Below are 25,084 nucleotides of genomic sequence, written 5' to 3' on the forward strand. Positions count from 1 at the left end.
GCAGGCTTTACAAGGCCCTGTCAACTTCAACCAGTGACTGTACGGTTCACGTCAGATCTCTCTGGGAGGCGGATTTTGGGGAGACTATCTTGGACGATGTGTGGAATGGGGTTTGGTCAGGCCCTGCAGGTTGCTTATTTACCAACAAAGCCAGGGAGATGCACTTTAGGGTCATACACAGGCTCCAAATCACACCGGTGAAACGCAATAGGTCTAACCTATTGCTCTCAAAATTCTGTAATAAATGTAAAATTTCTGAAGGTACATATTTCCACTGTATATTTCAGTGCCCCCTTATTAATGACTTCTGGGTCAAAATATGTAAGGAAATTGATGTTATATTCAAGAAAAAACTAGCTCTTACTCCCATCAGCTGTATTCTGGGGTTAAATACTAAAGCACTGGGTCTTGGCTCCTGCAAACTAAGGCTGCTGGAGGTGCTTCTCTTTAATGCAAGGAGATGCATTCTTCTTCTGTGGATCTCGGACTCTGTTCCCACGATTTCACAATGGAACTTCTCCCATTAGAAGCTATTAGCTTCTGGCTAAGAGACACGCCTTTCCGCTTTTTCAAAATCTGGGACCCCTTCTTGGACTATATTGGGGAGGATGGTGCACGGACCCTTCAGAGTGGCCTCTTTTGCCTAGCATGGTCTGAGATCTCGAAGTACATTTCCAGGTGACATACAATAGCCTAAATAACCCAATTTGACTGATTACGTTGAGTATACCTCAAATGTGCAAACCTTCTGTGTTTTTGTTTAGTTTTATTTTTATTTTTTGTCTTGGTTGTTTATTTTAAGGGGTTACGGGTGGGCTAAAACGAGGGCTTTGTTCTTTACTCAGTAGCTGTATTCCTGTACGTTGTATGTGCCCCGAGGAAATGTAATAAAGATATGTTTAAAAAAAATAATAAAAAAAAAACATCTCTACAGCCATGGCATGATCGTTCATGTACACATTGTCTTGTATCTTTGCCGTTTTCAAAGTTTTATAGTCAATCTCATAGCTGGTTGGCTTAGTTCCAAACTCACTGTTCCTCTCCATCCCCACAGTTTACATCCGGTGAGTCAGAATAGTGCAGTGCAATGCTGGATGAAGTTGAATCAAGATGCAGCAACGTTTGAGCAAGGTCATTTTTGGCATTTAAACAAACGACCAGTGCCAGTCTCCATTCTCATTCTGGGTTTCCCTTTGCTATAGGGCAATGCAGTATACCAATGCAATTCCAGTTTGTTTACTGAATAGCCTTGCTGCAGACCATCGTCCCTGAGCATCAAAAGATATGCTTTTTTTAAATGTTTCTCTATTAAAAGTGCTCTAACAGGAATTTAGTGGAGGAAGAAACACGATTGTAATGTCATTGGTTTCAGCAGTGCTTTCCTACTTTCAGCAGCGACAGAATCCGTTCTTCCTCAGTGCGGCAGAGACCTGAGCAGAATTAATTCACTATAGGCATTGCAACTTTGCTCCAACTCTGTATAAAAACGACCCTGCAGTATATTGTCATCTAATCAATATGTCTGTCAGTGCCACTACTGCATAGTGAAATCGCCATCTCTCAGACAGAGAGTGGATCTTAAAGTCTTCTCTCACACGTCAAGGAGAGTAATGAGTGAAAATGTTCTGGATTAGGAGCCACACTGACATCATGGTGTCAAATTGGGAACAGACTGTTTTGTTTCAAAATGAGATAATCTCCAATTTAAAAAAAAACAATATGAAATCTGTTTCTATATTATGACTCTTGGCATGTACTATAATTACACTGTGGCGTATTGTAATGAGGTTGTTAACTGGATATATGATATGCATTAACAATGGTTAATTGTTTACCGGTGCTAAAACGGTGCCGGTGCCTAAATAGTGCCTGAACCGCTGCCTGAACCGCAATATATATGATATATTTATAATGTATATAATATAAAATATAAAAAAGGAACACAAAACAACAGTTGGCGACATTAAAGAATGGCTTCTTTATTGCTAAGGCCATATGGTCACAATTAAATGATTGATTAAAGGTGCGCTAAGTGATGTGACGCGTTTTTTAGGCTACAACATTTTTTGTCACATACAGCAAACATCTCATTATCCATCACATCACTTAGAGCACCTTTATTATTAACAATAACTCATAACAATGACTTATTTCACCAGTATATTTCTGGTAAACGACAAAAACAAGCACCAGATGGGAAAAGGGTATTTTACAATAACTTAAAATGCATCACAAGGCTGGCGAGTTTCAAGTAAACGCACCGTCTGTTTTGTATTTCCGACAACGGCAGCTGCAGTCAGACTGTTACGTCCAGGTGTTGGAATCCTCTACAGGGAAATACAGTCACACTTTACACCACTTTACGTAAACTGTCAGCATTTTAACCATCGTGTTTAAGCTACTAGCTAACGGTAATGTAGCGTCCCGTGCATCGATGCTTCTTAAGAAAAGTCAGGCACCGTCATTTTCGTTAAATTCGGTCTCGTTACTACCGTTTATGTCGGAACCGGTTCCCTATTGGCACCGCGTTTCGGTACCCAACCATACAGGTTCCTGTGTTTGCCATACCGAGATAAATGTGTCATCTTTAGGCAGGATACTGTCTTGCCCTTGTTAGTGTTGCCATGTGTATTGAATATAATAGTGAGCTGATTAGGAGTTTGACTTAGAAAGGTGTTCAGCCTCTGGATTTCTCAACACTGTAGCCATGAACTCATACAGAAAGACGTCTTACTAATGAACCCACTGCTGTGCTCTGAAGCACTGTCGGCTTTGCAGCAGCTCTGCCTGCCAAATGAGCATCCTATTGCGTTCGCCAGTCGTGGATAGCTTAGCTGCTTTTAGCCTGTTGTTATGGAGGAAGGAGGAAAAACAGTGCCTAAAATATGCTAGGTGGCTACATATTGAAATAAGAGCCTTCTGATCTATATATTTGGAAGATTGTCACTATATAAGACAGAGCACAGTATATAGGTGACATGAAGGATGAGGAGAAAGAGGAGAAAGAGATAGGGAAGGTCATGCAACAATGTTACCCGGCCTGACTTGAACTAGGGAACTTGCTTCATAAACCTTTTTACATTTTGCAGCTGAATTTGGCCTGTTGAATTTGAGCAAGTTAAAACTATATTAGTTGAATTTTAAACATTGTATTTTGGATCTGAATTTTTTATACTGAATTTTTTTAGGTTGAATTTTTGATTCTGAATTTATGAACTTAGAAAAATAAAGGTGAAAATTAGTTGTTGAAAATGTGTAGAGTCAGTCACATGACAGTTAAGTTTAGCAATGTAAGTTAATAGGGCAAGCTTGTATTTACCTTCACAAAGGTGCTCCTTTTGCCACTGACAGGCTCAGATTAATATTCTAAGTGTCTGACAACATTATGGAAAGGATTTCTAAGCAGGTCGAGCTTTCTGTTAAAGATAAAAACATAAACATAAAAACATCTGCGAAATTGCGTTTGCTAAACCCACCAGACTCCATGTAAATAAAGAGCAATTTTAGCATCGTTAAATACACTTCATTCAAAATCGACAGAAACAATATAAAACTATGAAAAGCCGTTCCTGATTCCGTTCCGTTACAGTGCTTTACTTTGCGTAGCGATGTGTACGAATGGTTGTGAGTTTAAATTTCCAGATCACTAAAGAACACTGTGTGCAGAATGACAAAACCCGGATAAGATCTTAGGAGAAAGATCGAGTTGATTTTTCACTTCTTGGCCTAAAGTAACCATTTGACACTTCGTCACTGTGATTCAATACAGCTTCCCTCCAGAGCCATTAAATCTTTTATATGTTGTTATTATTTTTCCTGTTGCTATACATGACATCATTGACGCCTCTCATGTGAAATGTGGTAAGGGACCATGTGCACAGCTCACCATATTGGCTGTGCTGAGTAAACATAGCTCTCCCAAGCATGATAAACAGCTGAGGGTCGTGTATAAAGGCTGCAGTGTGATGTTGATCAGGGCTGGTACAGTAAGTTTTTTACAGTTGTCAGTGGCATTTTGAGGCCAGCTCTCCTAGTGCGAGGCCTCCGCTGCAATCAGCCAGGGAATGAGCTTAATCGTTTATAATGAGTCCAGAGTCCAACCTGCCAGACATATAATCGAGACGGACTTAACAGGTCAAAGCGGTCCAGCAGATCCTAGTTTTATATCTACACTGCAAGAAAGGGGGTGAAAACAACATTCTTGTAACTGTATTTGAACCGTATTTTCCTCAAAGTGACATTCTAATATGAGATGCCTATTTTGTTTCTGAGAGATGACCTGTCAATCCTATAATCCAATTGGTTTTCCATAGGTGTGAACTTGAGTCACACTCGAGCCAGACTATAGTCACTGATTTCATAACTTCAGACTGGAGTTTTTAAAATCAAAATGACTCACACCTGTGCTTTAACTTAATCACCAATGACTCATAACTTTGCTTGGACTTGAGTCTGTTGACCTGATGGACTGGATGTCCTCGCCAAGCTAAGGAGGGAGAAACTTGGCTGGACTAGCAATATCTACTGACAGAACAGACAGTCTGGCCAGTGTTCAAAACTGGAGGCCTACTGGAAGCCATAAATCAATTATTGTAAATTTGTGGCAGAATTAGTTCAGATGCAGCACATCTCTTGACAGAAATGAAGAAAAATTGAAGGATGTGTTCTGTGGGCTGAGAAGTGGCATTTTCTTCTATTCATATATATTTATTTTGCATCAGCAAATATAATTGAGGAAATGTAATGCTGCCTGAATTGTTTTTTTTTCCATCCTAATAGTGTAAGATTCACATTTAACATGTCACCATTCCTTAGGATTTCTCAGTTGTTTTTACAATGTTTGCATGTAGCAATCAAAGGTTTGTTAGATTTAGTTTTTCCTTCCACTGCTGTGATGTTAACCAATAGGAGCACAGAGCGATCTGTCTAGCACAATTGCTAAGCCAAAGAGGAACAATGTTGTTGGTGCCCTGAGATGGAATTGTAAAATGCAGGAAATGTTCATAGAGCTATGGCAACAACACCCCTGCTTTTTTGCGTTTCCTCAGGGGAATAAAACTACATGGACAAAACTAAATAATGCTGGCGAGAAATAGAAAAACTTCTGTAGCCTGGGTCACTGCTGCAATTAGAATCAAGCTAGCAAATCATGTTATTACAGAAAGTGTCTGAAACCCATGACCACATACATTCTGTCATTGTGTTACTTATGGATAAGTAAGGGTCTCCGGACCCCATTTTGGCAAGAGGAGCGGACGTTACTGGCATTCTCCATCCAGCACAACACAGTAGGCTTATGTAACTTCCACTTGCGAATTAGACTCATCATGCTAGGCTACTTCTGTTTTGCGCTGTGATAGGTTACTCAAGTTTCATCCATCCATCTTCATGCGCTTATCCGGGGTCGGGTTGCGGGGACAGTAGCCCCAGGAGGGACCCCAAACTACCCTTTCCCAAGTCACATTAACCAGGTCTGACTGAGGGATCCTGAAGCGTTCCCAGGCCAGGGTGGCAATATAATCTCTCCACCTAGTCCTGGGTCTTCCTCGAGGCCTCCTCCCAGCTGGAAAGGCTTTGAACGGCTCACTAAGGAGTCACTCGGAGGGCATCCTTACCCAATGCCCGTACCACTCAGCTGGCTCCTTTCGATGCAAAGGAGCAGTGGCTCTACTCCAAGTTCCTCACAGAGGACTGAGCTTCTCACCCTCTCTCTAAGGGAGGCCCCAGCCACCCTTCTGAGGAACCCATTTTGGCCGCTGTACCTGCAATCTAGTTCTTTCAATCATGACCCAGCCTTTATCAACATAGGTGAGGGTAGGAACGAAAATTGTATAGTAAAGTGAACGTAATACCGCCCCGCTGCTCTGATTTTCAGGCCAATCTCCGGCTCATTTGTCCCCTCACTCACGAACAAGACCCCAAAGTACTTGAACTCCTTCACTTGGGGTTAAAGACCCATTCCCTACCCGGAGTATGCACTCCATCGGTTTCCTGCTGAGAACCATGGCTTCAGATTTAGAGGTGTTGATCCGCATCCCAACCACTTCACACTCTGGCTGCGAACCAATCCAGTGAGTGCTAAAGGCCACGGGCCAATGATGACATCAGGACCACATCATCTGCAAAAAGCAGCGATGATATCCCCAGGCTCAAATCATTCCAGTTTCAAGAAGTTGCTAATTAATTTGTATACCGTAAAAAAATTAATGGAAATCAATGGCTGCTCGGAACTATAGAAATAACAAAAACAAGGGTGCCTGGGTAGCTCACCTCGTAGAGCACGGGCCCATATGTAGAGGTTTACTCCTCGGCGCTGTGGCCATTTACTGCGTGTGGTTCCCCCTCTCTCTCCCTCTTTCGTGACTTCAGCTGTCCTATAAAAATATAGGAAAATGCCCGAAAACAATAATCTAAAAAAAAAACCTACGTTTTGTTTGGAATAAAATATATTCATGATTTGTGATTCAGGAGCTAAAATGCATTTTATGGTCCTTTGAAATTTCAACACAGACTTTTGGGTGGGACCCAAATGATTTTGGAGGCAAATCCTTTCTATGCCCTAGCCTCCACTTTCTCATTTTGCTATGAACCTCTTCCTGATTTCTTAACTGGAACTAAATGTTTCCAGTAAACTTGCTAATGCGGATTAGTTTCATAAACTTTCTAGCAGACATGGCTGAATTGCAGACCCATGCCACAGGCAATGGGTAAACCTTCCTTGCTCATGGGTTTCATGATATCATATTGTTAGTTTGTGCTAACAATATGGGTTGTGATTAAATCCATTGGCACAGAATTCACACACTTACAGTGAAGTAAGAAAACATTAAACAGACTTCATACTTAGCAGATTGTATCCTGAATTCAACACTCTCATACACTTATTGGAGGGAGGCAGTTTTTTCTAATCCCATCAGACACACTCCCATATCAGTACACAAGCTGAGATTAATGCTGTTGGCTATATTCACTATATACGAGCTCCCACAACTAAACAAAGTGATGCAAGTCTGTTTACCAGCTCTGAAACTCTGCAGGAGATCAAGTGTGAAGCAACCTAATAGGATTTGCACTTGTACATGTTTCATGATTCTCAGACAAAGAGGAAAATCTATGATGCAATTTGGGATTACTGGAGGAAAAATGGTATAAAGGAATAGATAAATAAAACAGTGTATGAAATAATAAATAAATGAAGGGATGACTGAATAAAGACTGAATCAAAAGATGAATGATGGATTCCCCCAATTGTGGCTGAACTGTGGGAGGAAGGAAAACAATTAAAAGGTAGTCCATGTGCATATGCTTTATCATCCTCAACAAATGAATCCAGGACAACTTTAAATTAAATTCAGTATATCTTTAACTCAACCAAACATCAGCATAACCAGCTCTCTATGTATCAATGTGTATAAATGTAATACAAAACCACAGTTGTGTTTTCTTGAGTGGTCCAAATCAATAATGAAATATGTGCAAAACATGCTGAAGGAGCTTCTTAGTTTATCCTCCTTTTTTCAGTAAATTGTTTGGCCTCGCCAAATGGTCGGACTGTTAGACAAAACTAAATGTTCCCATCTTGTAACAAGGAACTGTTTATGAATTGTTTACTAATGCTTTAGAGATAGATCAAGAAGAACCATCTTTGGGCTACCTGGATGATTAAAATGTATATCCCCCACACTGGAAAATCTTTCTTGAGAACATTGGATGTCAACAGAACTAATGGTGAACTGAGACTATCCTCCAAAGAAAGACACAGCATCTGTCATTTGTTCAAATGTCTGATATGATATGCATGTTTACATTTACTCTGACAAGGACCTCTAGCAGCTGTATGAATTATTACTTTTGTCTGTCAAGAGCAAATATTTGAAATATGTCAAATACTTATTTTTGTAACAATCAAGTATCAAAAACTGAGGACACGCTGTTAGATGCTGTCCTCCCCTCCTACTCTTTCTCTCCCTGACCCTGTCTTTCTGCTTGAGTAGCACTGGTTGAAGCTTGAAAATATTGTAAACAAATGTATAACATAACTAATTACACAGGTTGGACTGTTCAGCTCTGTTCCAGACTGATACCTCCGGTTCAGGCTGGTCCTCATCCTCAACACGTGCCTTTTTTCAGTCGCGGAAAATACTTTTCATCATCTGGATTGAAGCAGCAAACATTCAGTGTAAGAGTAAAAAAATGACATAACATTATTTATAATACGTTTATTTGATTCACAGCTGCTACATATAGTGTTTTGACCTCGACAACCCAACTGCATTTTACCGCAAACTTGCGACTAGTTAACTTCCTAAAGCAGGCGCAATCACGTGTTTGCTAATGGTGCGTTCTTTTTGTCTTGTAATCGCGACTAGTAGCTCGAGTGTGACGTCACATCCATGTCGAAAAACGAATAACCGCTGGTTGTTGCATTCTTTTTGTCGTACAATACTACGAGTCGGAGAAAAGATGGATTTTTGTAACATTTTTAGTAACATTTAGGATTCCATTCACCCAGTTATTGACATATTACACAAATATATTTCACAGTTTGATACATGAAAATTTCGTTTTGATTAACGTTAACGTTAGGCTACTGCTCTGACTCGGCTTAAAGCCATTGTTGTCATATAGCAACCGAGCGTCTCTAGCCAATTTCAGCTGCATAAGCTACAAAATAACTAATTAGGCGGTATTTAACTCATAATTAGACTGTAGCGACATGCCTATAGGTAGCAGTATACAGTGCTATGTGTACGACTTCTTCATCTGGTTACAACAACAACAAAAGTGCTTAAAATTGTAGAAAACCACAATGTTTACTACGTGTGATGCACGACGTAGCCATCTTTGAAAGTGAACTCGGGGTCCTCTGAGTTCAGACGACTTGACGAGTCGTATATATGAACTCAGTGGCGTTCTTTTTGCAACTTCCGGTTCGTAACTCCGGAAAACGACTCGTAAATCGACTTCGGTGGACAAAAAGAACGCACCATAAGAGTCGGGTCGGGACTCCAACATTAACACACTGGCAACATTGTATTCAGAATATAAAATATTTTTTATAGGACTTTATAATAATGTGTGATTGTGTAAAGGTGTTCTTTCTTGAACTTGTGAATTTCGCCAGCTGTCTTCTCTCATTTTGATGTGCAGGGAGGGGAGGGGCTGTGTGTGTATCTGTGTGTGTGTGTGTGTGAGAGGGACGCGTGAGCGACAGAGAGACGGAGTAGAGCAGGGAAAGGAAATGCAGCTGAACGAATACGCTGCATGTTTTAAATTGCTTTAAAAAAAAACGAAACGCAATATGTGGCGGCCGGTGTTGATTGTATACAAATTAGTCTATGTGTGGGAAACACTGATATGTGTAACATTACAGCATTTACTATCTACAGTAACTGTAACCTAATGCAGAGCAATTGTGGCAGCGTCCAGAGCTTAGCGCCGCCCAAGACGATTGTGATTGGTTTAAAGAAATGCAAACAACCACGAATCCTGGAATGTATCTGTGGAGACCGGTCTGGCAATGCGAGACTACCTGTCTCCTAACAGTCCACAATGGTTTCTTTTAAACTGTGATCGTTCCGAACCTTTAATCAACTGATAAAAACAAGGGTTCCTAAACCTTGAATAGCGTTTATGACCCAAACCACTTTCCCAACTTTTACCATACACTTTTTATGCCTTAATCTAACAGAACCTTAACCATAGTAGTGAAAGGTCAGAAGGCAGTCGACTCGTCTTTTGGATTTTGGACCTCACTGGTGATGTTGGGGGGCATCAGAAATGAAAGCTCTCATATAAACCCTTTCGAAAAGGCAATCACATATTAAAAGGGTTTCTCACTTGCTAGTCTGGATCAACAGAAGTACATTTCCAGAATAATTGAATGGTATACTCTCTGTGTGTTCTCAAACTCTGTTCGCTTCAGGAAACAACAACAAACTTCAAGCTAGCAAGCTACCTGCTGAAAATGGAATTTTTGAAGAAAATTTGCATGGTGCAACAAGGCAGGCCTGCTTGGTTCTTTCGGGGAATGATTGTAAAGATTTACAAAGAATATTATTATGGCATTTCCTCACTAACTGGGACGTTTTGGGACCGATTGGTGGGATTGCTGTGGACGAAGTACACAGGGTGATACACTGGTAAGAGCAAATGAGGTTTAACCATGTATCCAGCTAATTTAAATAGCTCACATTACTGTATTGTGTCAACGGTTAATTTAATATTGTATGTGCCGTTTTCTTTTGTGGGGTGCTAATGTTCCACCAAAACAAGTTCCTGCCCGAAACTATTTTGCAGAGCCACCGGCGCTGCGTCCGGAGCTTAGCAGTGCCCAAGAGTGCCCTTGGTTGAGCTTAGCACCCAACCCGAGCATTTTTTTTCTCCTAACCCAGAATGTGTCTCTGGTGTAGCCAGACCTTACTACACAGCGCTGTGGAGATAGGTATGGCAATGCGAGACCTATCTCCACAGCGCTAATAAGCCATCAAGCTTGTAGTTACAGCCTAAATGTTGCCAATCCAACTTGGGTTTCTTTAAGCGCATAATATTGGAGTGGTCACGTCCACTCCAATATTCACAATAAAAATGACCTATAATACCTATACCTATATTTTGTGTAGCAGAAATATTCTCTCTTTTTTATTTCTTATAATGACTCATCTTTGAATCCCATAAATGCATCTTCCTTTCCTATTGGGGGTCCCAATAGCCAGTTTAGGAACCCCTATAATACAGGGTTTTATATTGTATATTACCAATGGACAGTGTTGGGAAGGATACTTTCAAAATGTATTCCGTTACAGAATACAGAATACATGCACAAAAACGTATTCCGTTACATTACTCAATCTGAGTAACAAATTCTGAATACTTGGATATTAAATATTAACGTTACTTCCACATTGAATTGCATTTTATAAGTGTAGGAATGTGGCCATCAAATCCTGCTTACTAAACAGGCCTATTCTGGTAAAAGCTTCTACCGTAACGTTATTAACAAGTACCTGAACAAGCAGATAGATTTTTGTATTTGTAGTTCCGAACTGCATACTACAAAAATATACCCTCTCCAGCTTCTCCCGTAGCACTGGGTGTATGTCCTGCGCTGACTTGAGTATGAGGTTAAACTGTGCTAAATCGTGTCTCCCCCATCTGTAGCACTGTCTTCGATAATTGCGCAACCAGGCCACATTGTTTCAGATATCTCACTAGTCCTTTAGCAGCAGATACGGTCTCTCCTATACCCAGTGCATTGTCGGCCAGTGCGTTGGCATGCAGACCGTGGCGAAGGACAGTATTAATTAGGTGATTGAGACAAGAAAGTCTCCTATATGGGTCCAGGGCTTTGATTATGTTGCTGCTAGAGATGGCCCGATACCATTTTTTGCTTCCCGATACCGATTCCGATACCTGAACTTGTGAATCGGCCGATACCGAGTACTGATCCGATACCAGTGTGTCGTATATTTTAACAACTGTATACTACTATTCCTGTATGGATGCAATATTATTTCTATCTTTGCTGTCGGTCTGGCTCAGGTTAAAGTCTTTGTGGAACATGAACAAACACAAACAATAAATGCCACAGAACTTATAGTCAGTTATAACGGAAAAAGAACATAAATAAAATTACTTTAACGTAGATTTTCTTTAGGGCTTTATTATCAGATCGGTGCATAAACTACAGTACTTCCCGATACCGTTACCAGCGTTTTAGGCAGTATCGGAGCAAATATATCGGACCATCTCTAGTTGCTGCCTTGATCTGTTACCCACACACTATTCAGCTGAGGGAGCTAGGGTTGAGTTTTTTTTTTTTACGTTTCTTCATTCGGATCCATTTGCAATCCATTCCATTATGATTCATAAAGATAATTCTAAACAGATTTTTGTAGTTCAAAAAACTCAGAATCGTAGTTGAGAACGTCCGTTATAATGACCCACGTATTCAAAACTTCCAGTTAATGTCGGGCCCGGCCGGGTAGGTTTGGACTTGATTTTTTTGGGCCCGATCTAAGCTTTACTCTAGCTCCTGCTGCTCCTCTTTTGACTCCATTGTGACTGATCACGCAAATAGCTCATTTTGCCGTTTTCATATTGGGGCTTCTGGGAAATGCATGGAGTTGCCTTAATTTATTTAGAGAGTGAATAAACTCTTGAAACAGAGAAGTATCATCATGTAATCCATTGATTTCAACAACGTAACTGTATTCTAAATACCAACTATTTAAATTGTAACTGTAACGGAATACAGTTACTCATAATTTGTATTCTGAATAGGTAACGCCGGTACATGTATTCCGTTACTCCCCAACACTGCCAATGGAACTTGCACTCAGGGATGTAAGTACCATGTTGAGTCCTAATCATGGTAAATTGAGAAATATTCTGTACACGCCCAGGTCATCTGGGTTGTCAGTGGACACAGATTGCTGATGCTGAACTATGCAGAGCTCACACAAAAGACCAGGCAGGCCAGAAAAAGCCTTGGCTGGACAGATTCTCCTCATGCCGATGTTATTACTGTTGGAGGTCTGTGATGGCTGTTAGCCGGCTGAGCCTGACAACAAAAGGTGGTTTTATCCTATTAGCGGCGTGCTAACGTGTCTAATTCCTCTCCAGCTGATCAGCCTGTCTATTTGGATGCAGCAGGCCGAGGAAAGCGAGAGAATACTGAGTTCCAGGGCAGTGCAACAGTCCAAGATACACAAATCGATCCGGTCCATGGGGGTACGACGTAACAAGGTTGAAGCCTGCAAAGTGTTTCGCTCTGCCAGGTCCGAGGTCAGCCAGTGATCCGGGTCTGTGAGGCAGGGTGAAATGGAACCTGCAGAGGCATGTCAGAAATGTTAATTCTGGTTGACCAGGCATAAATAACATTGTCAGAGGAATTAGAGTTTGTTCCTGTGCTCTGGGTTTCACTGACACGGCAAGAAAAGGTTTTGGTGGAGGGCCTGCGTTACCACTTCTGCAGAAAAAAGCTTTTCTGAAAAGTATAAATATGTGTTTTGACTATAAGTCCGGTGATGAAGGGCACAATTTAAAAGCACTTTAGAAAGCTCAGTTCTTTGGTTTTCAGACTTTATTTTCCATAAATACTTCATTGTGCTTCAATTTTCCTCACACGCACGCACGCACGCACACACACACACACACACACACACACTTGCAGCCTCAGTATGAGATTCCTTTTTCTTTGGCACCATAGAATCTGCAGTGACATCACTGACCGAGGGGAAGCCAATGTTCCTATTTTTGATGACACGCAGCCAGGAAAACCCTCTCTCTTTCCATTTCCCCCTTTCTCTATCAAAGTCTCTTTCTCTCCGTCACTCCCTCTCTTTCATCTGAGCTTTTACCACAGCAGATAAGATAGGAGAAAGGTCGGAGGTGAGATGCATGAAGGCTGTCGCAGCATGGTGGGACTATACTTGCCTAAAACAGATGAATGTATCCCAGTACTGTGAGGTAATACTGCTGTTCAGTGGCTACGCAGGATAAAAAGTGGTGGCTCTCTTTAGTTTTTCAGTAGCCCATTATCCAGCAAAGACGAGGCCTGAGGCCTGCGCCTGGACTTTTACTCCCTGGAGAACGATCCCAATGGGAAAACACTGTGTGACGTACAGTATACTGTAGCTGCACAAAGCACCAGAATGACTCCACAAAAAGTTTAATCATTCAATGTTGAGATTTAAAATCTACAGTAGGATTAGTTTTGAGTATGGATTAGATAATGCAAGTCACTTACCTTGCAATTTTAACTCTTTTTGTGTTCATTTTAGGTAGATACTGATGTGCTTGTTGCAGATCCTTCAGTAAAGTATGCTTTAAGACTTTAAAGCGTTGAAGTTTACGGGCAAAAACACCATTAGGGTTTAGTGTTTTGACTTGCATTAAGGTATTTTCCTAACTTGCGCCCTAGACTAAATGAGTGTCGGCTGCTGTGTGTTGCACCATTGTGCTGTAAATACAGCATGTTGAGCCATCGACATGCCTCATGTTCTTATTCTGTTTACGCCAAATTCTGACTCTACCATCTGAATGTCTCAACAGAAATCGAGACGCATCAGACCAGGCAACATTTTTACAGTCTTCAACTGCCCAATTTTGGTGAGCTCGTGCAAATTGTAACCTCATTTTCCTATTTCTTTGTGGAGATGAGTGGTACCCGGTGGGGTATTCTGCTGGTGTAGCCCATCCGCCTCAAGGTTGTTTGTGTTGTGGCTTCACAAATGCTTTGCTGCATACCTTGGTTGTAACGAGTGGTTATTTGAGTAAAAGTTGATCTTCTATCAGCTTGAATCAGTCGGCCCATTCTCCTCTGACCTCTAGTATCAACAAGGCATTTTCGCCCCCAAGGACTGCAGCATACTGGATGTTTTTCCTTTTTCAGACCATTCTTTGTAAACCCTAGAAATGGTTGTTGCGTGAAAATCCCAGTAACTGAGCAGATTGTGAAATACTTAAACCAGCCCGTCTGACACCAACCACCATGCCACGCTCAAAGTTGCTTAGATCACCTTTCGTCCCATTCTGACATTCAGTTTGGAGTTCAGGAGATTGTCTACACCTGGACCACACCCCTAAATGCATTGAAGCAGCTGCCATGTGATTGGTTGATTAGATAATTGCATTAATGTGAAATCTTACAGGTGTTCCTAATAATCCTTTAGGTGAGTGTAGATAAAAACTGTACACACAAATAAAAATGTATTAACTAAAATAAGAGTTTTTCATTTCAGTCATTCCTCCAGCTTTGAGGTTTTAGGAGACATGTGTATTTCTATATATATTATTTACTTTACTTTCTCTGTAGCTGTCCAAGTGTTTATTCAGGCTCTTAAAAGTGAAGTTTCTTTCCCTTTTATCTTTTAGTTGTTCTTCATTTAATTTCCTCCTTTTCTGTGACGGCCCTGTCCCAGTATCAGCCATAACTACAGCATAAAAAATAAATAAAATGAAAATACAATAAGGCCTATATAAAGAAATCTCCTGCTACCTTTAACCTGGCTGGATACAATAACACAGGCTTTTCCGGTGGTACAAAGAAATCTGTGACCCATCAGACACTGTTACTGTAGCGCCGTTATACCTGCCATGAATCATTCTGTGACTTTGCGGGAAAAATCGGACCTGGGCAGAGGCATTAACAAAAACTATATAAAAATAGCGTTCTTTTCACTGTTTGTCTCGTTTCCTTTTACAGGTCATTTATATATTATTATAATAATATATTAATATCCATTCATTTTCATCCACCCGGCCTTGTTTAACATGCAACCTAATTTTATACAACAAAAGGGGGTCCCTACTAGGGTTGGGTACCGGTGCTAATACGGCACCAGCGCCTTAACGACCGCTATCTACCAGCCCAAATAGCAACGCTGATTTTGCTGCCTCATCTGCGCTTCTCTCTGATGCTCCGAAACAGACGTTAGAGGCAACAGAAGCAATGCTGCGCGTGACGCTAGTTAACACTGACTTTACACTGACTTTACACTTGACAGCAGGTAACGTTAGCCTACTGTTAGCTACTAGCTGGATTAAACATGGTTAAAACGCGGACGGCTGAACAGTGTAAAAGTGTGACTGTATTTCCCTGTAGAGGATTCCAACACCGGGACGTACAACAGTCTGCAGCTGCCGTTGTTCCTGCCATTCACTTGAAACTTGCCTTGTGGTGCATTCAAAGTTATTGTACAATACCCTTTTCCCCTCTTAGGGATTTCTTTTGTCATTTAACAGCAATTTACTGGTGAAATAAGTTATTGTTATAAAATTGTTATTACATTTTTAATAAATAATTTCATTTTGACCACATGGCCTTAGCAATAAACAAGTCGTTCTTAAATGTCACAACAGTTAAAGCATTGGTTCGGGCACCGTTTAGGCATGTGCACCATTTTAAAAGTATCGTTTTAGCACCGGTGTCGGAAAAAACCCAAACGATACTCAACCCTAGTCCCTACTCCATTTCTCTTTCAGTTAACGGGTCCTTGGCCTACAAAACGTTGAATACCCCTAATATACATGAAATAATTGACCTTGTGTTTTTTTTTTTTTTTTTCTTCTCTAGGCATCCAGGATGACCCGCTCAGATGAGGACAGGGACCTGGGCTGGGACGCCTGGGGCACCTGGAGCGAGTGCTCTCGCACCTGCGGAGGGGGAGCCTCCTACTCTCTGCGACGCTGTCTCAATGGAGGGTAAGCCTCATTTAACATCTAGCAAAGACACATTTTGATAGCTTCTGTGTAGAAAAAAAAAAAAAAAAAGAATCCGGTATGTGATCCCTGTACAGAGCTGCTCCTCATGCTGGCTCAAGCTTCTCGAATTGAATTGAGAAATGATGAAACAATGCTAAATTTAAAAAAAAATTGCAACTCTCTGTTGGTTTTTAAGAAAATGGTTTGTAATGCTAATTTTTAGAGTTACAAATGTAGTTCATTTTCTTGTTTCTTTACTTATATCTTGGTTTTTTGTTTTTATTTCCTTTTCCTTTGAGGTGGGTAGATTTAACCCAATTTAATTGATAAGAACATAGGATAGGCATATATAAGCTTTCACTGCTGCCTAATCCTTTTAGTCACTATTTACTGTTTGAGTTTACACTGTGATACGTATATAATTATTGTTTACGTATATGATGACTGAATAAAACTAATACTAGAAAGAGAGAGGGAAAGAAGGAGCTGGGAAACTCCAGACCATCTGTATGGGTCGGTGTGGATGGGATGCTAGGAAGTCAAGGAGACACAGAGTGTCTGGGTCGGGTGTGTCCTGTATTTTTCCTCCCACTGATAAAAGCATCAAGTGTGTGGGTGTTTGAAATCTGTGCTGTTTTTAAAAGCCACTTTCAGGCTGTCTGTTCTTCTCACTGTCGGTCGGTCTCTGCTCAGATATTGGTTGTGCACTGTTGCTTGTTCAGGAAGTCATCACAGCCTATCTGTTTCAGACGGCGGCCCGTGGCATCATTCTATAGTATAGCCTCCTGGCAACACATTTGTCTCCATTATATCTGACTGCAGCGCAAACTCGCTTTCTCAGCTATGCTATAGTACTGCTGAAGTTTATCCCACTAAGAACTTTTCTGCTGCAGCACATGCTGTAAGTGCACACAACATTGCTAAAGCTTGCTAATTACTGTACCACCTTGTGGTTGTGATCTGAAATGAGTAGTAAAAAAGAGAAAAAAAGAGGAGTAAATACACCCTGCATACTGGCCTTTGGGTTGGTCCAGAGCAGAGTTATTATAGTAGAACAGTTGACAAATGCAGGGACGTATTATTAGTGATTCGGTAGAATGATCTGTGATTCACATTGGGTGGTCACGGTTAGGGTATTGAAAGGAGTTGGAAAAACATGGTATGCATAAGTGTGGATAGTGTGTGTCTTTGTGTATGAGTAAAGAGGTAACTGCAAGAGCAAAAAAAAAAAAAAAAAAAAAATATATATATATATATATATATATATATATATATATATATATATATATATATATTTTTTTTTTTTTTTTAAAAGTGCAAGTTACAAGTGCAAAGTAAGAAGGTACATAAACTTTGGAGATTAGACTCCATCGTAAAAAAGGTATATATATATATATATATATATATATATATTTTAGAGGTTTAGAAAAACCCAAACATATCCCCCGATGGAGTCTAGACACTGGTGGTGGCGACTAAAAACCTGAAGACCGGACGAAAAAAGCCAAAAGGGTGCTGTCAGCCGGAAGAAGACCGAGAACACCGTGGTGGAAGGGGAGGAGGCGGGTCGCACTATCGTCTGAAAATACAACTGACAGAAGCAGGGTAGAGAACAGATCTAAAACATGGTTGTCATGCTGTGATTGGCTTGAACATACGTACCCGATTCTGATTGGTTTACAGTGTAAATTACACGAACGTAATTCCCACAAACCAGCTGATCAGTTTAGGAGAAGAGTGTTAACGTTAATGAAGTCTCCCTGACAGAATTTACGCTGAGCTACATAAGGGAAAAAGAAAATAAATAAATACGGTAATATAAATAATGTAAAGAAATAGGGAGGGCGGGGTATTACATAATTGGGGGATGTGAGTTCTGTGAATGACTTTATATTGTATAAGCTGCAGGTTTGTCTTGACGGTCATGGAAAAGGTATTCTTACAGATTTGTTCCCAGTAATCAGGGGTGGGAGAGAAGGCCAGATCAGAGGCCTGTACCACAAAGCAGGATTTGGCGTTAACGAGCTAACTTAAGGCTCAACCCAGGATTTTCTGTACTACGAAGGTGGATCAGTTGTTATCGGGTTCAATCGCCGTGGTAACTCATGCTGAACACCTAACCTGGTCGGGAGCAGGTTAAGTTGGAGATCAGAGATCAACCAGTGTTAAAGCACCGCCTACTGACCAATCAATAGATTGATTGATAACGGCGTCACCATTCTTATAGAAGATCAGGTGGAGCTCGGTGCAGAGAGAGAGAGAGAGAGAGAGAGGTGTGCTCATAAAAGTTAAAACATTGAGAGACCAACAACCCCGTTAACATGGGTATTTTTATGAAATATAGCCTATATATTTTAATGGGAGGGAATTAGCCTACCTCTCCGTGAACCATCACCTTATCGTGGTGGAGAGGTTTGTGTGTCTCTGTGAACCTGAGGGCTGTGTTGTCTGGAGCTTTGTGCTCCTGGTAGGGTCTCCCAAGGCAAAGTGGTCTCAGGTGAGGGGCCAGACAAAGAATGGTTCAAAAACCCTATGAGTGATCGAGGTAGAGATGGAGTGACCCTGACCGGAGGAAGCCCGGGGCCCCCGTCTGGAGCCAGGCCCAGACGGTGGGCTCGTCGGCGAGCGCCTGGTGGCCGGGTTTGCCACGGAGCCCGGCCGGGCACAGCCCGAACAAGCTACGTGGCTCCCATCTCTCCAGCCCATGGGCCCACCACCTGTGGGAGGAACCGCTGGGGTCGGGTGCGCTGCCACATGGGTGGCAGTGAAGGTCAGGGGCCTCGACGTACCAGACCCGGGCGGCAGACGCTGGCTCTGGGGACGTGGAACGTCACCTCTCTGTGGGGGAAGGAGCCGGAACTAGTGCGAGAGGTGGAGCGCTACCGGTTAGATCTGGTGGGCCTTGCCTCTACGCACAGTCTCGGTTCTGGAACCGTACTCCTGGATAGGGGTTGGACTCTTTTCTTCTCCGGAGTTGCCCAGGGTGTGAGGCGCCAGGCGGGTGTGGGGATACTAACAAGCCCCCGGCTGAGCGCCGCTACGTTGGAGTTTACCCCGGTGGACGAGAGGGTCGCCTCCCTACGCCTGCGGGTTGAGGGGGGGGACACTCTGACTGTTTGTGCATATGCACCAAACAGGAGTTCGGAGTATTCGGCCTTCTTGGAGATCTTGAGTGGAGTCCTGCATGGGGCGCCAGTGGGGGACTCCATTGTTCTGCTGGGGGACTTCAACGCACACGTGGGCAATGATGGAGACACCTGGAGAGGCGTGATTGGGAGGAACGGCCTCCCTGATCTAAACCAGAGTGGTTGTTTGTTGTTGGACTTCTGTGCTAGTCATGGATTGTCTATAACGAACACCATGTTCGAACATAGGGATGCTCATAAGTGTACCTGGTACCAGAGCACCCTAGGCCGAAGGTCAATGATCGATTTTGTAATTGTTTCATCTGATCTGAGGCCGTATGTTTTGGACGCTCGGGTGAAGAGAGGGGCAGAGCTGTCAACCGATCACCATCTGGTGGTGAGTTGGGTCAGGGGGTGGGGGAGGACTCTGGACAGACCTGGTAAGCCCAAACGTGTAGTGCGGGTAAATTGGGAACGTCTGGAGGAGGCCCCTGTCCGACAGACTTTCAACTCACACCTCCGGCGGAGCTTTTCGTGCATCCCTGTGGAGGCTATGTTATCCCGGAGGACTCCGGAGGCAGTTGCAGGGTACCGAAGAGCCCGAAGGGCTGCAGCCTCTGCTGTGAAAGAGGCAAAGCAGCGGGTGTGGGAGAAGTTTGGAGAAGACATGGAGAAGGACTTTCGGTCGGCACCAAAGTGCTTCTGGAAAACTGTTCGCCACCCTCAGGAGGGGGGGAACCATCCAAGCTGTGTACAGTAAGGATGGGACACTGTTGACCTCAACTGAGGAGGTAATAGGGCGGTGGAAGGAGCACTTTGAGGAACTCCTGAATCCGACTAATACGCCCTCTATGTTAGAGGCAGAGCTGGAGGATGACGGGGGATTGTCGTCGATTTCCCAAGCGGAAGTCACTGATGTAGTCAAACAACTCCACAGTGGCAAAGCCCCGGGGATTGATGAGATCCGTCCAGAAATGCTCAAGGCTCTGGGTGTGGAGGGGCTGTCTTGGTTGACACGACTCTTCAACATTGCGTGGAAGTCTGGAACAGTGCCAAAGGAGTGGCAGACTGGGGTGGTGGTTCCCCTTTTTAAAAAGGGGGACCAGAGGGTGTGTGCCAATTACAGGGTTATCACACTTCTCAGCCTCCCTGGTAAAGTCTACTCCAAGGTGCTGGAAAGGAGGGTTCGGCCGATAGTCGAACCTCGGGTTGAGGAGGAACAATGCGGATTACGTCCTGGTCGTGGAACAACGGACCAGCTCTTCACTCTCGCAAGGATCCTGGAGGGAGCCTGGGAGTATGCCCAACCGGTCTACATGTGTTTTGTGGATTTGGAGAAGGCGTATGACCGGGTCCCCCGGGAGATACTGTGGGAGGTGCTGCGGGAGTATGGGGTGAGGGGGTCTCTACTCAGGGCCATCCAATCTCTGTACGACCAAAGCGAGAGCTGTGTCCGGGTTTTCGGCAGTAAGTCGGACTCGTTTCAGGTGAGGGTTGGCCTCCGCCAGGGCTGCGCTTTGTCACCAATCCTGTTTGTAATATTTATGGACAGGATATCGAGGCGTAGTCGGGGTGGGGAGGGGTTGCAGTTCGGTGGGCTGGGGATCTCATCGCTGCTCTTTGCAGATGATGTGGTCCTGATGGCATCATCGGCCTGTGACCTTCAGCACTCACTGGGTCGGTTCGCAGCCGAATGTGAAGCGGTTGGGATGAGGATCAGCACCTTTAAATCGGAGGCCATGGTTCTCAGCAGGAAACCGATGGAATGCCTTCTCCAGGTAGGGAATGAGTCCTTACCCCAAGTGAAGGAGTTCAAGTACCTTGGGGTTTTGTTCGCGAGTGAGGGGACAATGGAGCGGGAGATTGGTCGGAGAATCGGCGGGTGCGGTATTACATTCAATCTATCGCACCGCCAGACGAAAAGAGAGCTGAGCCAGAAGGCAAAGCTCTCGATCTACCGGTCAGTTTTCGTTCCTACCCTCACCTATGGTCATGAAGGCTGGGTCATGACCGAAAGAACGAGATCCAGGGTACAAGCGGCCGAAATGCGTTTCCTCAGGAGGGTGGCTGGCGTCTCCCTTAGAGATAGGGTGAGAAGCTCAGTCATCCGTGAGGAGCTCGGAGTAGAGCCGCTGCTCCTTTGCGTCGAAAGGAGCCAGTTCAGGTGGTTTGGGCATCTGGTAAGGATGCCCCCTGGGCGCCTCCCTAGGGAGGTGTTCCAGGCACGTCCAGCTGGGAGGAGGCCTCGGGGAACACCCTGGCCTGGGAACGCCCTGGGATCCCCCAGTCGGAGCTGGTTAATGTTGCTCGGGAAAGGGAAGTTTGGGGTCCCCTGCTGGAGCTGCTCCCCCCGCGACCCGACACCGGATAAGCGGACGAGGATGGATGGATGGATGGAATTAGCCTACATTTCGGCTTCTTAAGCCGTGTTGCCAATGCGCACATCGGTTTGAATTATGTTTTTATAATTTTTATTTGCTCTCACGGTCGCTTCCCACTGCCAGGGTTTCAACTGAAATAATAGGCTAAAGCAACGACAGTTTATGGAAAGCACAAGTGTAATTATGGTCAGATCTTGGTCCTGACTGACGAGGAAGTGATATTAATAAGCGTTGTGATTTAAACATCTACAGCGTCGGCTATTTATTTATTTTTTTGCCAGCTTTCCTTCCTGTTTTAGGAAGCAGCGACTGTATTGCGTTTTCCCTGTAAAACCGTGTCTGTGTTCTTCATATTTATGGAGAATTATAATTTGCTCTTCTTATATATAACATGCGGCTCTGGTAGATGTTTGCGATTGGTTGTGGTGCACAAACACCCCCTCTTTTATGTGAACGTGCGCGCCGCTGGATTGGGAAACCCTGAGTTGACTGAACTAGTTGTTAACCAGCGTCATAGTACAGGTTATGCAGGACCGCGGTTGTTAGGTTAGGTGAAGTCGGATTACTGGAAGAAATCCAGGACAAGTTGATCTTGCTTTGTAGTACAGGCCTCTGATTTCCCACTTGGTTGGTGGGAGTGTTATTGTTGTATTTAGGTTGGAAATCATTGTACATAGCCAGGAGGTTAGTTTTTTGAAGTTATTCATTTTCATAAGTTCTTCTGTAAGCCGAGAGGGTTGCAATGTGTTGTTGGTGAGTCCGATTTTATCTTTAATTTTAAGTCTAAGTTGTTGATATTAAAGGAATTGTTCTCTCCCAACCCCATATTTCTGTGTGAGTGTGTTAAATGACATGAAATGGTTGTTTTCAAATAAGTGGTGAAGGTGTGTGATTCCTTTTTGTGCACATATGGAGAAGGGAAAAGGTTTGTTTTGTAACATGAAGACTGGGTTGTGCCAGAGTGGGGTGAACTTGTTTAACTATAGTGATGATTTTGTGATTTGGTTCATTTTCCACCAGGCTGTCAGATGGTAATGCGTTGGCAGAAGTTTGATTTCTTGATTGATTGTGAGAGGAAGGGGAGATCTGCAATTGGATGTAATTGGATGCAATTGATGTTTGTACAGTGGTTTTGTTCCAGTTCCAGCCATGGGTAATTGTGCCTGTGTATATTGATCCATTTAACCAGACGTGTATACAGTACCAGAGACCCATACTTGAGTAAAAGTACAAGTGCTTTATCAAAAAAGTGACTTGAGTAGAAGTAGAAGTGCTCTTTAAGCACAACACTTAAGTAGAAGTACTAAAGTATTCAACATTTTTTGTACTTAAGTATTGCATGTAGTTTATTTTAAAATGTACTACTCAAGTACTGAAAGTAAAAGTAGAAGTATTGTGTTATTTAGTTATTAAAGAAAGCTGTCAAAAGTTTGACTATCATATTGTTTGTTATGTCAAATGTTTAGCCTAAGGCTATACTGAACAAATACTACTAACAAACACTGAAATAAAATGTACAATTATCACACTGTGCAAGTAAAATGAACATACTCTCCAGCACAGTAACAATTCAAGCCCCAAAAAACATATCACACTAGCTAGTAACATGTATGATGTCGTGGAAAGTTATCAAGCTAGCAAAATACAGATAAACTAGCAGCTTCAAATCACAGGCTAAAATGGTTAACATTCAGTACTCACTGCAGACTGAAACAACTCAGGAATAGCTTAATCAGCTGCAACAATAGCTAAATATGAAGAGTACAAACTTACATCATCTCTGACTTCTGAACGGGCAACCGTAATGAAAAGAAACACGACACGATCTCGGGGATTTCTTACGTAATTAACGTACGTAACTAACGTACACACACTGTAACCTACACAGTCTCCGTAGCGTGAGGAGTAAAAGTATTTCACTCATTGAAAATATGTACTCAAGTAAAAGTGTAAGTAGGAGAAAAAAATAATACTCCAGTAGAGTACAGATACAGCCTTTTAGTACTTAAGTAGATAAGTGAAGTAGTTCTACTTCGTTACTATACAGCTCTGCATTTAACCATGTACCGTAATTGATTTGCCAGGAAGTAGTGATGGAAGTTTGGTGCCTCAAGCTCACCATGTGATTTTTTATTGTGTAGTGTTGAGAGTGATATTCTGGGTTTTGTTTTCCCAATTAAATTGTGTTGTTAATGAATTGAGAGTTTTGAACCATTTGTCTGTAGGAGTGATGGGTATCATAGAAAAAGCTAGTTAATATCATGGAAGGCTGGAGAAATGCGGACCCAAAATGCAGAGGTGGAAACTGATGATAGTTTTGATGATTTAATAAGAACTCAAAAAATGCACAAAAACCCTAAGGGGTCCTGGAAACAAGCAGGCAAAACAGGAATCCAAAAATAAAGTCCATGTAAAACAGAAAGCTCAGGAACTCTAACACGAACCGGGAGGACAAACAAACTGTAGACAAAACACAATGATCTGACACAGGACAAGGGGAAACACAAAGACAAAATACAGAGGGTAACGAGGTAACAAGAGGCAGGTGACACAAGGGCTGGGAAACAGGTGAAAAACATCAGGCAATCACAAGAGCGGGAAAACCACAAGACAGAAAACCAGACTGTCAAAATAAAACAGGAAACGGAGCAAAATACAAAACTGAAAAACAGACCACCACAATAAGAAAAAACACAGTTGATGTTGCCTGTGTGAAGGTGGAGGGAAGTGTCCTGAGCTCCAAAATCCCATGTGTCATCTGAGAGGGGTAGTAAAATTGATTTATTCCAGTTGATAGTGTAATGTGAGACATGGGAGAATCTGTTGATGATATTAAACGTTTCTTTAAGTGATACTTGTGGGTTCTTTAAATAAAGTAAAAGATCATCTGCATATAAACTGATTTTGTGTTGTACGTTGGCTACCTGAATTCCTTTGATCATGCTGTTTTGTCGTATTGCTGCTGCGAGAGGTTCAATGAAAATGGCAAAGAGGGAAGGCGAGAGGGCATCCCTGTCTGGTGCCCCGATGCAGTGTGAAGCTCTGTTATGTTATTCGTTAGTGGTAATGGTGGCCCTGGGTGATGTGTACAGTGTTTTAATCCAGTGGATGAACGACTCTCCAAAACCAAACCTGTGAAGTGTATTGAATAAAAATTATCAGTTTACCTTAATGAAAGTTTTTTCTGCATCAAGGGGAAATGATAATGGTTTTCTGTTGTGTTTCTTGTGATATATTGAATAGGTTAAAAAGTCTGCGTACATTATCTGTGGCGTGTCTATTTTTTATGAAGCCTGTCCGATCTGGATGAATGAGTGTGGAAGTGACTGTTTCTATTCTGGTTGCTAGTGCTTGGTGATAATTTTCAAGTCA

The 25,084-nt window shown here is 42.5% G+C and overlaps 1 protein-coding gene across 1 annotated transcript in view; it reads left to right on the top strand.

Annotated features, from left to right (window-relative positions):
- The window catches only part of LOC114553580 (ADAMTS-like protein 3), a 243,131-nt gene that overhangs the window by 130,698 nt on the left and 87,349 nt on the right, over positions 1-25,084 (top strand). The window contains exon 4 of the mRNA XM_028574811.1: positions 16,079-16,206. Within this exon, the coding sequence (XP_028430612.1) occupies positions 16,079-16,206 (128 nt within the window). The remainder of the gene's footprint in view (positions 1-16,078; positions 16,207-25,084) is intronic.

Source organism: Perca flavescens, chromosome 1 (assembly GCF_004354835.1).
Source record: "Perca flavescens isolate YP-PL-M2 chromosome 1, PFLA_1.0, whole genome shotgun sequence".
Taxonomy (NCBI): Eukaryota; Metazoa; Chordata; class Actinopteri; order Perciformes; family Percidae; genus Perca; species Perca flavescens.